General features: G+C 38.5%; 1 protein-coding gene across 1 annotated transcript in view; it reads left to right on the top strand.

Annotated features, from left to right (window-relative positions):
* Nucleotides 1–14,505, top strand: part of KIAA0586 (KIAA0586 ortholog) — a 132,802-nt gene that overhangs the window by 3,674 nt on the left and 114,623 nt on the right. The window contains 1 exon segment of the mRNA XM_017872202.1: nucleotides 1,384–1,453. Coding sequence (XP_017727691.1) covers nucleotides 1,384–1,453 — 70 coding nt within the window.

Raw genomic sequence — 14,505 nt, 5'->3', positions numbered from 1 at the left:
TTCACCTTGTTAGCCAGTATGGTCTTGATCTCCTGACCTCGTGATCCGCCCGTCTCGGCCTCCCAAAGTGCTGGGATTACAGGCTTGAGCCACCGCGCCCGGCCGTCTTACAGTTTTTATTATTTTCATTTTAAATTAGTTTTTCTTCCCAAATTAAGCTATTCCTAGAATCTGTAAAATCCAGAATGAGGTTTGCAATGGTGAAGGTTATCTTGTTATTACCAATCTATTGCATAGGTTTAGTATTAGATATGTTTATGATTTTTTTTTTTTTGAGACAGAGTCTCCCTCTGTTGTCCAGGCTGGAGTGCAGTGGCGTGATCTCGGCTCACTGCAACCTCCGGCTCCCAGGTTCAAGCAATTCTTCTGCCTTAGCCTCCTGAGTAGCTGGGATTACAGGTGCACGGCACCACACCCAGCTAATTTTTGTATTTTTTTTTTTTTGGTAGAGACAGGGTTTCTCCATCTTGACCAGGCTGGTCTCAAACTCCTGACGTCAAGTGATTTGCCTACCTCAGTCTCCTAAAGTGCTGGAAATACAGGGCCACCGTGTCTGACCCCATATGAATTTTAAAATAGTTTTTTCTAATTCTTTGAAAAATGATGTTGGTAATTCGATAGGAATTGCATTGAATCTGTAGATGGCTTTGGGCAGTATGGTCATTTTAATGATATTGATTTTTCCAATTCATGAGCATGGAATGTTTTCCACTTGTTTGTGTCATCTGTGATTTTTTTTCATTAGTGTTTTGTAGTTCTCCTTGTAGAGATCTTTCACCTTCTTGATTAAATGTATTCCTAGGAATTTTATGTTTTGTGTGCCACTATTGTAAATGGCATTGAGTTCTTGATTTGATTCTCAGCTTGAACATTATTAGTGTGTAGAAACGCTACTGATTTTTGTACATTGATTTTGTATTCTGAAACTTTACGTAAGTCATTTATCAGATCTAGGGACATTTTGGAGGAATCTTTAGGGTTTTCTAGGTATAGGACCATGTCATCAGTGAACAGAGATAATTGGACTTCCTCTTTTACTTTTTGGATGCCTTTTATTTCTTTCTCCGTCTGATTGCTCTGGCTGGGACTTCCACTACTATGTTGAAAAGAGTGGTGAGAGTACGCATCCTTGTCTTGTTCTAGTTCTTAGGGGGAATGTGTTAAACTTTTGCCTGTTCAGTATGATGTTGGCTGTGGGTTTGGAATTATGAGGATTGTATTATTACTTAATCACTTAATTTGTTCCTTGTCCTTTTCAATTGTGGAGTGCTATGGCCGAGTTCCTAAACATTCTTTTAGTTAAAGAAGATTTTTTTAGTAGCTTATTAAAATTTAATAAATATTCAGAAATTTAATATATATTTTTGTGTCTTGATTTTGCAGCAAATGACATCTTCATTTCTCAGTATACAATGGGACAGAAAGATGCTGTAAGAACAGTTTTAAAGCAAAAGTAAGTTTCATTTACAGAAAATAATTGGACCATTTCTTATGTTTAAAATCAGATTCATTTGTACTTTGGACATATGAAAAACTGTCTTTTCACTATGTGAAATATATATTGTGTGATGATATGTATAAAGCATTTCTCATGGTGCTAGACACATTTAAAATACTCAGTAGCAGTTAGCAGTTGTTATTATGGAAGTGCTACAGTATTAACTTATTTAACACACCTATAAAATAGGTTTCATTACTATCCCAATTTTATAGAATCCTCATTTTCTTTTATTTATTTATTTATTTAGAGATGGAGTCTCACATCGCCCAGGCTGGAGTGCAGTGGTATGATCTCGGCTCGCTGTAACCTCTGCCTCCCAGCTTCAAGGGATTCTCCTGCCTCAGTCTCCTGAGTAGCTGGGATTACAGGCACCTGCTATTATGCCGAGCTAATTTTTGTATATTTCTAGAGATGGGGTTTCACCATGTTGGCCAGGCTGGTCTTGAACTCCTGGCCTCAGGTGATTCACCTGCCTCAGCCCCCCAAAGTCCTGGGGTTACAGGCGTGAGCCACCATGCCTGGCCAGAATCCCCATTTTATAGATAAGGAAGCTAAGGCATTGGGAGATTGAGAGATTGATTTTCCCGAGGTCCAGGTTGTTACTGGACTGGGATTTGAATGTGCAAGTCTGCCTTTAGAGCCATCTCTCTTAACCACTTTACTATACTGCTTATAGCAGCGCTCAATAGTTCCTTATACATAATACTTATTATTTATTATCCAAAGACATTTAGACTTTTCCTGGTCAAAATCTCAGAAAGAGATGAGTTTAGCACCTGAGCACCTGGATGCAGTGAAGAGAGACCATGGTTACTCCACTTAAATGCCCCCTCCCAACTTTATCTTAAACACCAATGAAATATAAAACTAACCTTGACGACAGCACATGAGAAACATGAAGGAAGAATAAATTCACTAGTCTGGAGGTAATTAATGTTATCTTTATCATATTCCTACGCTAGATGTATTCTACTCCTGAACCAGAGTACTGCAGAAGGCCCCTTAGGAAATAGAAAAAAATTTTACTTACTTTTGAATTCTCATTTTATTCAAAAGGAAATTATATATTAGTTCTGTAAATGGAAAATCAGTATTGTTTAGAATACGTTTAAAAATAAATACACAGGTCAGGTATGGTGGCTCACACCTATAATCCCAGCATTTTGGGAGGCTGAAGTGGGTGGATCACTTGAGCCCAGGAGTTTGAGACCAGCCTGGACAACATGGCAAAACCCCATCTGTACCAAAAAAATATACAAAAATTAGCCAGGCATGGTGGCATGCACCTGTAGTCCCAGTAACTTAGGAGGCAGGAGGTAGGAGGATTTCTTGAGCCTGGGAGGCAGAGCACGGTGCAGTGAGCTGAGATGGTGCCACTCACCCCACTGCACTCCAGCCTGGGCAATAGAGCTAGACCTGTCTCAAATAAATTAATTAAATAACTATACAACTATTAAAATACAACATTTATTCTTTTTCCACCAACAGTTTTCCATGGTATACATATTATGTTCTGGGAAGCACCGGAATAACAAAAAATAAATACTACCCCTAAATTACAAAGGTATAATCTGAGCCAGCCAGAGTTTCACAGCTGGTTCTTTGGTCCTATCAGGTTTTTACTTTTTATATTTGTTCACACTGAAATTCTCAATACATAATATAGCAGTTAGGAGAGGCATTTGGATGGTAAATTATATCAGAAGGTTTCTAAATATATAAGAAAAAGCCCTAGTGAGGGCATGGTGTTATCTGTCATCTTCTCTACTTGAACTAAAAATTGCAGATTACATCTGACTCAGTTGGATAGAAAGCAATCACCACTTCTATCCAGCAGACCCTTAGTGGACGAAGTAGCTGCTTGCAACCACAATAGGAACTTTATAAACTTCCCTTCCAGTCAGAACTCTCAGAACTAAAATTTCTCAGAACTTTCAAATCTGAGAGGGAGAAGTTGTTAATAAACAAGTGGACAGTGAGAGAAAATTGCAAACACTGCCTCTTTTATCTGTTGCTAGATCTCTCCCTAACTAAGGATGAATGAACGTAATTTTTTTTTTTTTTTTTGAGATGGAGTCTTGCACTGTCACCCAGGCTGGAGTGCAGTGGCGCAATCTGGGCGCACTGCAACCTCCGCCTCCCAGGTTCACGCCGTTCTCCTGCCTCAGCCTCCTGAGTAGCTGGGACTACAGGCGCCCGCCACCATGCCTGGCTAACTTTTTGTATTTTTAGTAGAGATGGGGTTTCACTGTGTTAACCAGGATGGTCTCGATCTCCTGACCTCATGATCTGCCTCCCTCAGCCTCCCAAAGTGTTGGGATTACAGGCGTGAGCCACCGTGCCCGGCCCTGAACAGAATTTTTTAAAAGACGAAACAACTAAGGAGGCTCTATGGGAAGGTAATTACAATGTAGAGAATAATAACTGAATCAAACTATAGAAATGACTCTCATGTCTAATTATGTCCCAAGAGATATACCTTTAAAATGAAGCAGGCTGAAAATAAAAATACAACAAAAGAATTTTGAGGAGAAAACAAATAAAAAGAAATAAGAATTAGCAATATTAATTCTAGTTGAAGTAAAATTCAAGGCATATCTGCTAAATAGACTAAATAGGACCAATTTTTTGGGCAAAGTTAATTTTTTAGTTAATTTTAAAAATCTTTAATGTAGCCAGGTGCGGTGACTCACGCCTGTAATCACAGCACTTTGGGAGGCTGAGGCGGGCAGACCACCAGTTCAGGAGATCGAGATCAGCCTGGCCAAACACAGTGAAACCCCGTCTCTACTAAAAATACAAAAAATTAGCCGGGCTTGGTGGCAGGCACCTGTAATCCCAACTACTCGGGAGGCTGAGGCAGGAGAATCACTTGAACCTGGGAGGCAGAGGTTGCAGTGAGCAGAGATTGTGCCACTGCACTCCAGCTTGGGGGACAGAGTGGGACTCTGTCTCAAAAACAAAACAAAACAAAACAAAACAAAACTTAATAAATAATAAATGTAAAGAGTTTTAAAAAATCAAATACTATGAAAAGCTTATAATGAAAAACCACCATCTTCTACCCCACTATTTCCTTAACCACTAGGCCTGTTCCCCAGTGGCAGCTGCTTTTAATTCTTTTACCTCTTTCCTCTGAGAGGTGATTTCATAAATCAAAGTAATATGCTTACAGTACTATCTTTGATTTATTAAATTTAGGTCAAGCACAGTGGCACATGCCTGCAATCCTCTCTACTTGAGAGACTGAGGCAGGAGGGTCGCTTGAGCTCAGGAGTTTATATACAGCTGGGGCAACATGGTGAGACCCCTTCTCTTAAAAAAAAAAATCTGTCTATACTGGGTTGTGAAAAATACAAAACAACAACGAATAAACGTAAACTGCACTTATTCTACTATGATAAGCTTTAGCTGTCTTAAGTTACTTCTTCTCCCTTCCTCTAATTATAGTTACTCTGTATTGATTTATATAACAGCCATAAACGTAAAAAACTTTTTTACTTTATGAAGTTTCAATGTTTACAGAAGTAGAGAGGATAATTTGTTGAACTCCCATGTTCTCATAGCTTAGCTTCAATTTTTTAGCATTTTGTTTCATTCATAACCGCCCCACATACCCATGAATTATTATAAAATAAGTCCCAGAAGTCATTTCATTTTATCTTTATGTACTTTAATATACGTACCTGAAAGATAATTTTTTAAAAAGGTATTGCCATAATACTACTATCATACTGAAACATAATAATTAATAATTTAATATTATAAAATGTTGAGTCAATATTCAAGTTTCTGTCACTGTCTCATGATTTTTTTATGGTTACTTTTGTTTCGTTTTGGGATTGGTTTTGTTTTGTTTTTTGAGACAAGGTTTCAAACTCTTATCACCCAAGGTAGAGTGCAGTGAGGTGATTGTAGTTCACTGCAACCTCAAACTTCAGGCTCAGGCAGTCTTCCTCCCTCGGCCTCCTGAGTATCTGGGACTACAGGTATGCACCACCATGCCTGGCTAATTTTTTTTTTTTTTATGTTTTGTAGAGACTGGCCTCACGGTGTTGCCCAGGCTGGTCTCGAACTGCTGGGCTCAAGTGATCCACAGCCTTGGCCACCCAAAGTGCTGGGATTACAGGCGTGAGCCTCGGCACCCTGTGGTTAATTTAATTTTGCATTAGAATCTAAGGAAGAGCCACACTTTACATTTGAATGATATGTCTCTTAAGTTTTGTTTTTTTTTTTTTTTTTTTAAGACAAAGTCTCGCTCTGTTGCCTAGGCTGGAGTGCAGTGATGCAATCTTGGCTCACTTCCAACTTCCACCTCCTGGGTTCAAACAATTCTCCTGCCTCAGCCTCCTGAGTAGCTGGGATTACAGGCATGCACTGCCATGCCTGGCTATTTTTTTGTATTTTTAGTAGAGACGAGGTTTCACCATGTTGATTAGGCTGGTCTCAAACTCCTGACCTCAGGTGATCCCTCCCACCTCGGCCTCCCAAAGTGCTGGGATTACAGGTGTGAGCCACCATGCTGAGCCTTCAGTTTGTTTTAATTTACAGATTTACCCTCATTTTGTTTTTCTTATAATTTGTTTGTCTTAAGAAATTTTCTACCTTCCGGATTTTGCTGAATGTATCCTTTTTTTGTCTTTAACATGTTTCTCTCAACCTTGAATTTCTGTCAAATGGCAAGAATGCTTGATAGGTGATGTTATATACTAACTGTGTAATACATCAGGATACACAGATGTCTGGTTACATCTCTTATTGTGAAATTAGGATTGATCTGTTAATACACCACGTTTTTGTATCAAATTACAGCATATGGAAATTTGAGGACAAAGAGTCTAAATAGTCAATTTTAGAAATTTAGCAGGAAAATAATTTCTTATAAAAGCTAAAGGAAGCTGGGCATGGTGTCTCATGCCTGTAGTCCTAGCACTTTGGGAGTCCAAGACAGGAGGATCACTTGAGCCCAGCAGTTTGAGACCAGTCTGGGCCATATAGCAAATTTTTTTTGATTAGCTGGGTATGGTAGCATGTGCCTGTAGTCCCAGGTACTTGGGAGGCTGAGGTGGAAGGATCACTCGGGCCTGGGAGTTTGAGGCTGCCGTGAGCCATATTCATGCCATTGCACTCCAGCCTGGGTGACAGAATGAGACCCCGTCTCAACAGAAAAATAGAGAGACAGACAGTCAGACAGATGCTGAATGATAGGAAAAAAAAGCAGGGAAAGCAGAAGAAATCAAGTATATCAGATAAAAGAAAACATAAACACAGTAGAATGTTTTCAACTAGTTCTGGAAGTATGTCAGTGTAAAAAGCAAATCCTAGACAAGTCTAAGTCAGAAAACTAGTGAGAAAATGCATGTTATAAATAAAAAGAGGACATAATGATAGACTTAGAAAGTATTAAGAATATTGTGTACTTGAATGCTACAAATTAAGAAATCTAGATGAAAGAAATAACTCACCAAAAATAACTATATAACTAAGAAGATTTTAGTAGGCCAGTTACTGGGAAATAAATTGAAAAAAAAAAAAACCTTCAAAGAGCAATCTCCAAAAGCAGTCATGATTTTCTTTGAGTTCTTGAAAAATTTTAAGAAACGGATTATGATCATGCTATATATTCTGCTCCAGAGCAATGAAAAGCAAAGAATGCCACTCATGTCATTTTATGATGCTAACCTAGCCCAAGTATCCATACCTAATAATTAGTTCCATCAGAGATATTTTCATCATACTATTGTAATTTAAACAAACGTAGTTCTTGAAATACAATAATTAAATCTAATACTATTCTAATAGTTAAAGAAAAAGATACAATTGTATTGATATATCATTATTATAAATAAGTTATGAGTAAATTATATCTTATCATATGTTAAAAGATAATATGCAATGATTAAGTAGAGTTTAGCCCGGGAATGCAGCAATGTTTTAAAAACAGTAATAGCAAATTCTGTTATAATGCTTATGCACCAGGCACTGTTCTCTGCACTTTTTTAGTTTATTTTTGTTTTACTTTTTGTTTTTTATTTTGTTGAGACAGGATCTCGCTCTGTCACCCAGGCTGGAGTTCAGGGTCAGGTTCACAGTTCACTTCAGCCTTGACCTCCCAGACTCAAGTAATCCTCCCACCTGAGGTCCCTCTAACCCCACCCCAGAGTAGCTGGGACTACAGGGATTTGCCACCACATCCAGCTAACATTTTTACTTTTTGTAGATATAGGGTCTCACTGTATTGCCCGGGCTGGTGTCAAACTCCTGGGCATAAGAAGTCCTCCTGCCTCAGCCTTTGAAAGTGCTTGAATTACAGGCATGAGCCAACATACCTGGCTGCACTTCTTACATACTACTCAATCTTTACAAAAACCTGGCATGTCTAATAACGTTTCAAGCTTACAAATAAGGAATAGAAGGGTTTAAGTCACCCATGCAGTCTGTCTCCAGAGATAGTGCTCTTAACTATTGCGCCACTATAATAATTCATGATCTATTAATATATTTATATCATTTGATCAAATAAGAAAGTATATGTGACAAGCACTGCAGTCACATTTAGTGACATTTTATGCCCGTATCTTCTTAATTTTTTTATTTTTTAAATTGACAAATAATTGTACATATTTGTAGGGTACATAGTGCTGTACTTATAATGTATAGTGATCAGATCATGGTAATTAGCATATCCATCGTCTGAAACATTTATCATTTCTTTGTGTTAGGAACCCTCAATATCCTCCTTTTAGCTATTTGAAACCGTGTAACACATTATCCTTAACTATACTCATCTTACTATAGTCATTCCTCCTATCTAGCTGTAACGTATTCCTGACTTATTCCTCCTATGTAGCTGTAATTTTGTATCCTTTCACAAATCTCTCCGTATGCCTCCCTTCCATACCCGTTTTATACTCAGTCACCACACACACACACATAATACCCACAAACTTCTTTAAGAATAGAATGATACATTCTTTTTTTTTTTTTTTTTTTTTGAGATGGAGTTTCACTCTTGTCACCCAGGCTGGAGTGCAATGGTATGATCTTGGCTCACTGCAACCTCCACCTCCTGAGTTCAAGAGATTCTCCTGCCTCAGCCTCCTGAGTAACTGGTATTACCGGCATGTGCCACCACGCACAGCTGATTTTTTGTGTTTTTAGTAGAGACGGGGTTTCACCACATTGGCCAAACTGGTCTCAAAGTCCTGAGCTCAGGTGATCTGCCCACCTTGGCCTTCTAAAGTGCTGGGATTACAGGCTTGACCCATTGTGCCCAGCCAGAATGATACATTCTTAACGTGAAGGACGATGTTTATTGTAAACCTATAGTCAATACCCTGTTTAATAGTAAAATTGGGAACAGGACAAGATGTCCATTATTTTTTAAACTTAATTTGGAAGCCTTAGTTGGAGCAGTTAGATAAGAAAATGAAATCAGGTATGGATATTGAAAAAGAGGAGACAAAGTTATAATTTATAGAAAATATTGTGTATTCAGCATATCCAAGAGACCACTAACTCAGAAATTTTTACACTAATGAAAGTTCAGGATGGTGACCAGATAATCAGCATATTATTCAGTCATAAAGTGGCATAACAATTACCATAGCAGTGTCAACACGCCCCCCCCCAAAAAAGTTGGGAATACTCATAACCAAAAGTCTGTAGAATCTATCTGAAGAAGTATGAAATTTTGTCAAGGGAAATAACCAAAGGCTAAGATAAATTAAGAGACTCAACATGTTCTTGGATGGGAAGACTAAGCACTGTAAAAATATAAGTTATAACAAAATTAGCATATGTTTTGCTGTGGTCAGTCTTAAAATTTTTTGTTATTTTGAGAATAAGTGGTAGATGTAAATTGGAAATGTAATTCTAAAACTTACCTGGAAGAACATACTGTTGAGAAAAAAATGTGTGTGCCTGTGTGTATACTGTATGTATATATTTATGCTATATGTGTGTATATACATACACACAAAATTAAGAATACATCCATATAGAATATATTCAGTTTGGAATAGCTAAGATGAATTTGGAAAAGCAAAAACAAAAATGGAATGATGGAGAACCTGCCTTAATTGATGCTATAATATACTCTAAAGCCTTAGAGGAATGAAGAATCTGGCCAATGTGTCTAGAACAAGGGGAAAACTCCCTTATGTGTGACTGGAGAGATAAGCAAGGGACTAGGTTATGAACTCCTCTAAAGGAATTTGGTCATTAATATAAGATAAATGGCAAATCATTTAAAAGTTTTAAAGAATTAGATATATTTCTTAAAATACTCACTATGGTAGCCATATGAAAAAATGGATTGAAAGAGGGCTAGACTATAGTCCAGCAAATGAATTGGCTCTGGAGTTTTCGGGGAGGAGTGAATTAGATTGGTCCTGAGTACACTGGGAAGTGGTGGTATGGTAGTGGGAATCATGCTCAGTTGGAGAGGAAAAGACAAATTTGGAAGATGATTAGGAGATTGAATTGACAGGAATTGTTAATTGGATACGAGGGTAAGGAAGGCACTAAGGTTGAATCCCAGATTTTTGGCTTTCACAAATTCATGGTCAGTAGTATATTCATTGAGAAAGGAAATTCTTGTGGGGGATAGCTTATTCTGGGCATGGTCAAGGGTTTGAGGTTCCTATGAGAAATGTGGGTAAGAAATGTTCAGGAAAAAATGGAATATAAAGGTCAAGTTGCCAAGCGGTGGCTCATGCCTATAATCCCAGCACTTTGGGAGGTCAAGGTGGGAGAATGGCTTGAGCCTAGGAGTTTGAGATCACCCTGGGCAACATAGCAAGACCCCATCTCTAAAAACAATAAATTAGCCAGGCAGGGTGGCATGTGCTTGTACTCCTCACTACTTGGGAGGCTGAGGCAGGAGGATCAGTTGAGCCTAGGAGGTTGAGGCTGCAGCGAGCTGTGGCTGTGCTACTACACTATATCCTGGGTGACAGTGAGATCCTGGGTGACAGTGAGATCCTGTCTCGGAAAAAAAAAAAAGGCCAAGTTCACAAAAGGGATCCAAGCTGGAAATTAAGATGCAGAAGTCATCATTATGTAAGTAGCAGTCTAAGTCTAAGCTCTGGGAATAGTTTAAGTGATTCAATGAGGTTATGATAGTGAAAAGAAAGATGGCTAAGGCTGGATGGACTCTGAGAAAACCAAACATTGAAGGAGGATGTGGAGAAAGCAAGCTAGCTTCTAAATGCTGCTCAGAAAGTTTGGCCAGAGATATAGGGGGTATGGCGTTAACAAAGCCAAGGGGAATTAGGTTCCAAGTGTGATGTGCTGATCCAAGGTAATGGAAGGTAAGGACTGAAAAATGTACACTGAATTGAGCAAGCACGATTCTTAGTGGCCTTGGTGAGAATAGTTGCAGCACAGCACTGGGATCTTCAGTGGGTTTAAGAATAAAGAAAAACTGGCTAAAAAAGAAGACTATAATGAAATAATTGCTTCTTAATGGTAGGGTTATGTGCATTTTTTGACATTTATATTTCATAGCTCGTTATATTTGCCACATTGAGCATTTATTAATTTAATAATTGAAAAAATAAAATTTAAAAGCCTATAAAGAAATTTATGTCTAGCCTTATAATGTTGTTTATCTTGTTGGGCAAAGGTAAGTCACTTTCAGACTTCAGGCAGAAACATTAAAGATAAGGAATTCCTGAATTATATTTTCATACTCTATGCCTCAATCAGTTAAATATATATATTGAGCAGTTACTACATACCTAATCCTTTGTTAGTTGCTGTTTACTATGAAAGAAGTCCCGCTATCATTCCCAACCCCGGAGGAATTAGTGATTAATTACATTCAATATATTATTAAATTGTCTCGTACAGATATGTAAACCCTGGGGTGGCTGAGTAGCAAGCCTCCATTGATAGGTAGTAAATCCAAAAGGAGTTAATGAAGGGAGGGATCAAGAGGAAGTGTTAGAAGCACAGACTTCTTGAAGAAGGTAATACTTGCATTGCACCTTAAAGGAGGAGAAGGATGTAATAAGTTGGGTGGAAGAAGGGTGAGAGAGCAGAGTGAGGACAAGCGTGGAGTCACTTGTGGGCATGACGTGGTATGTGTAGTTAGTGAGGAGAGCCTTATGTATGGAAAGCCAAACAGAGAAAATTAGCCAATTCAGTTGTTTCTAAGGAATAATTTTAGATTTTTGAATGGTGACATATGTGTAGAAAGCTTCTAAGCAAGTAGAAACTGGAAGAATGGAATAGTTAGTAATGGGTGATGAAACTTTACAGTTGAGAGAGAAAAGTGAGAAGAGAAAAGTGCCAAACTGAGAAAAAAAGCTCTGGTGTCATGGTAAGACCTCTGGGAATTGGGCCCTAACTCTACCACTTAATAAATAGTTCTATGACAATGTTCAAGGTAAATCCTGTTACCTCTGTGGACTCGCCATTTCTTCATCTGTAAAATTAGGAAATTAAGGATATCTGTGACCTCTGTGGACTGCAATTTTTTCATCTATAAAATTAGGAAATTAGGATGGTTGACCTATAAGTTTCTCCCAGCTCTATAATTCTGTGACACTCTTCATGCAATTGTGATGAAATAATTGACAACACTTTATGACTCAACTGGATATGAGAAGGTAAGCAAGTAGAGAAGTCAAGGTGACTTCAACATTTTGAGACTGAGAGAAAAATGTTATTCTTAATAGAAATGGGGAAATATCAAAGAGGAGTAAGTTTAATAGTTCTGTAATGCTTTTAAAAGTCAAGGGGGAAGTTCAGCAGCTGGAGATGGAACATATTGCTAACGACTTTACTTAGGCTTTCTTAGGGACTCTTCAGTTTTGTCAGTGGTTCCTTTCATTGTTTTCTTTGAGGCCACATATCAAGCAAATTGACTAGCCTTCTTTTTTCTTTTAGTATTTAATTAAATGCCTTATTGCAAATATGTATCTATTTACTGGACTTGTTTTTATTTCAGGGTCTTTTTTTATTTTTAACTTTTATTTATTTATTTTTTTGTAGAGATGGGGTTTACCATATTGCCCATGCTGGTCTTGAACTCCTGGGCTCAAGCAATCCTCCCGCCTTGGCCTCCCAGAGTGCTAGGATTACAGTCATGTAACACTACACCCAGCTAATTCAGGCTTCTTAATAGTGTATTTTGTGAACATTTTAATAAATGGAGTGACCTTCTTTTCTTTCTGTCTTGCTTTGCTCTGCTCTGCTCTTCTTTCTCTCTCTCTCTGTCTCCCTCTCTCCCTCTTCCTCCTTCCCTCCCTCCCTCTTTCCTGTCCTGTCTTGTCCTTTCCTTAGACTGAGCTTCTTATTCTCCAGGCTGGAATGCAATGGTGCGATCTCTGCTCACTGCAACCTCCGTCTCCTGGGTTCAAGCGGTTCTCCTGCCTCAGCCTCCCGAGTAGCTTGTATTAGAGGCGCCCGCCATCATGCCTGGCTAATTTTTTGTATTTTTAGTAGAGACAGTGTTTCACCATGTTGGTCAGGGTGGTCTCAAACTCCTGACCTCAGGTGATCCACCTGCCTTGGCCTCCCAAAGTGCTGGGAGTGCCCGGCCTGCCTGAGTAACATCTGTTAAGTAAATCTAAATGAGCTAGAATTTAGAAAATTCTCTTCAGCATTATTAACAATCCCTCTTGGAGACATTATGCTAAGTGAGATAAGCCAGGCACAGAAAGATGAATATCATGTATTCTCATTTACATGTGGAATCTGAAAAAGTCAGATTTATGGAAGCAGAAGATAGAATGGTAGTTGCCAGGGGCTGGGGGTGGGGAAGAAGTGGGAGATAGAGGTCAAAAGGTACAATTTCTCTTAAACAGGATTAATACATTCTAGAGATCTACTGTACAGCCTGTAACTATGGTTAATAATAATGAATTGTATGCTTGAAAATTGCTAAGACAGTAGATCTTAAATGTTCTCATCACATAAAAAGATAATTATATGAGGTGATGGATATGCTAGTAGCTTGACTGTGATCATTTTACAATGTGTACATATATCAAAATATCACATTGTAAATATATACAATTTTTTTCAATTATACCTCAATAAAGTAGGAGAAAAAATAGTCACAAAGTATACATCAATAGTGCTATAATTCTTATAATTCTTTTTTTTTTTTCTTCTGAGACAGTGTCTCACTTTATCTCACATGCTGGAGTGTAGTGGAGTGATCACGACTCACTGCACTCTCTACCTCCTCAGGCTCATGAGATCCTTCCACCTCAGCCTCCTGAGTAACTGGGACTACAGGTGTGTGCCACCACGCCTGGCTAATTTTTGTATTTTTTGTAGGGACAGGATTTTGCCATATTGCCCAGGCTGGTCTTGAACTCCTGGCCTTAAGCTATCTGCCCATCTCAGCCTCCCAAAGTGCTGGGATAACAGGTGTGAATCACTGCACCTGACCAATAATTTTGTAATTCTTATATAAATATTTGGAGGATAAAATTATCAATAATTTAAAAACCACAGCAGCTTGTCTGGAAGTAATACGTTATCTCAATGGATTGTTCACAGTAAGTTACAGAACAAAGTTTTCTTTTTATTTTATTTTTCTGGAGACAGAGTCTCACTGTGTCACCCAGGCTAGAGTGCAGTGGTGCCATCTAGGCTCACTGCAACCTTCGCTGCCCGGGTTCAAGCGATTCTCCTGCCTCAGCCTTCCGAGTTGCTGGAATTACAGGCATGTACCACCATGCCCAGCAAATTGTTTGTATTTTAGTAGAGATGGGGTTTCACCATGTTGCCTAGGCTAGTCTCAAACTCCTGAGCTCCAGCAATCCACCCGCCTTGGCCTCCCAAAGTACTAGCATTATAGGCCTGAGCCACCACACCTGGCCCAGACCAAACTTATTCCACTTTTTCTCCCCTTCTCACTACTGTACTTGATTAGTCTTTTAAAAAATAATAAAAGAAAAAAGAAAACCATAGTGTTTCTTGGGTTGTCTGCCTTTAGGAGTAAAGCTTGGTACTTTAATTCTTGGAGCTTTTTCTGAGTTTTT

Source organism: Rhinopithecus bieti, unplaced genomic scaffold (genome assembly GCF_001698545.2).
Source record: "Rhinopithecus bieti isolate Rb0 unplaced genomic scaffold, ASM169854v2 scaffold_6717, whole genome shotgun sequence".
Lineage (NCBI taxonomy): Eukaryota > Metazoa > Chordata > Mammalia > Primates > Cercopithecidae > Rhinopithecus > Rhinopithecus bieti.
Note: the sequence above shows the minus strand (reverse complement) of the source record. Positions and strands in the feature narration are given on the sequence as shown.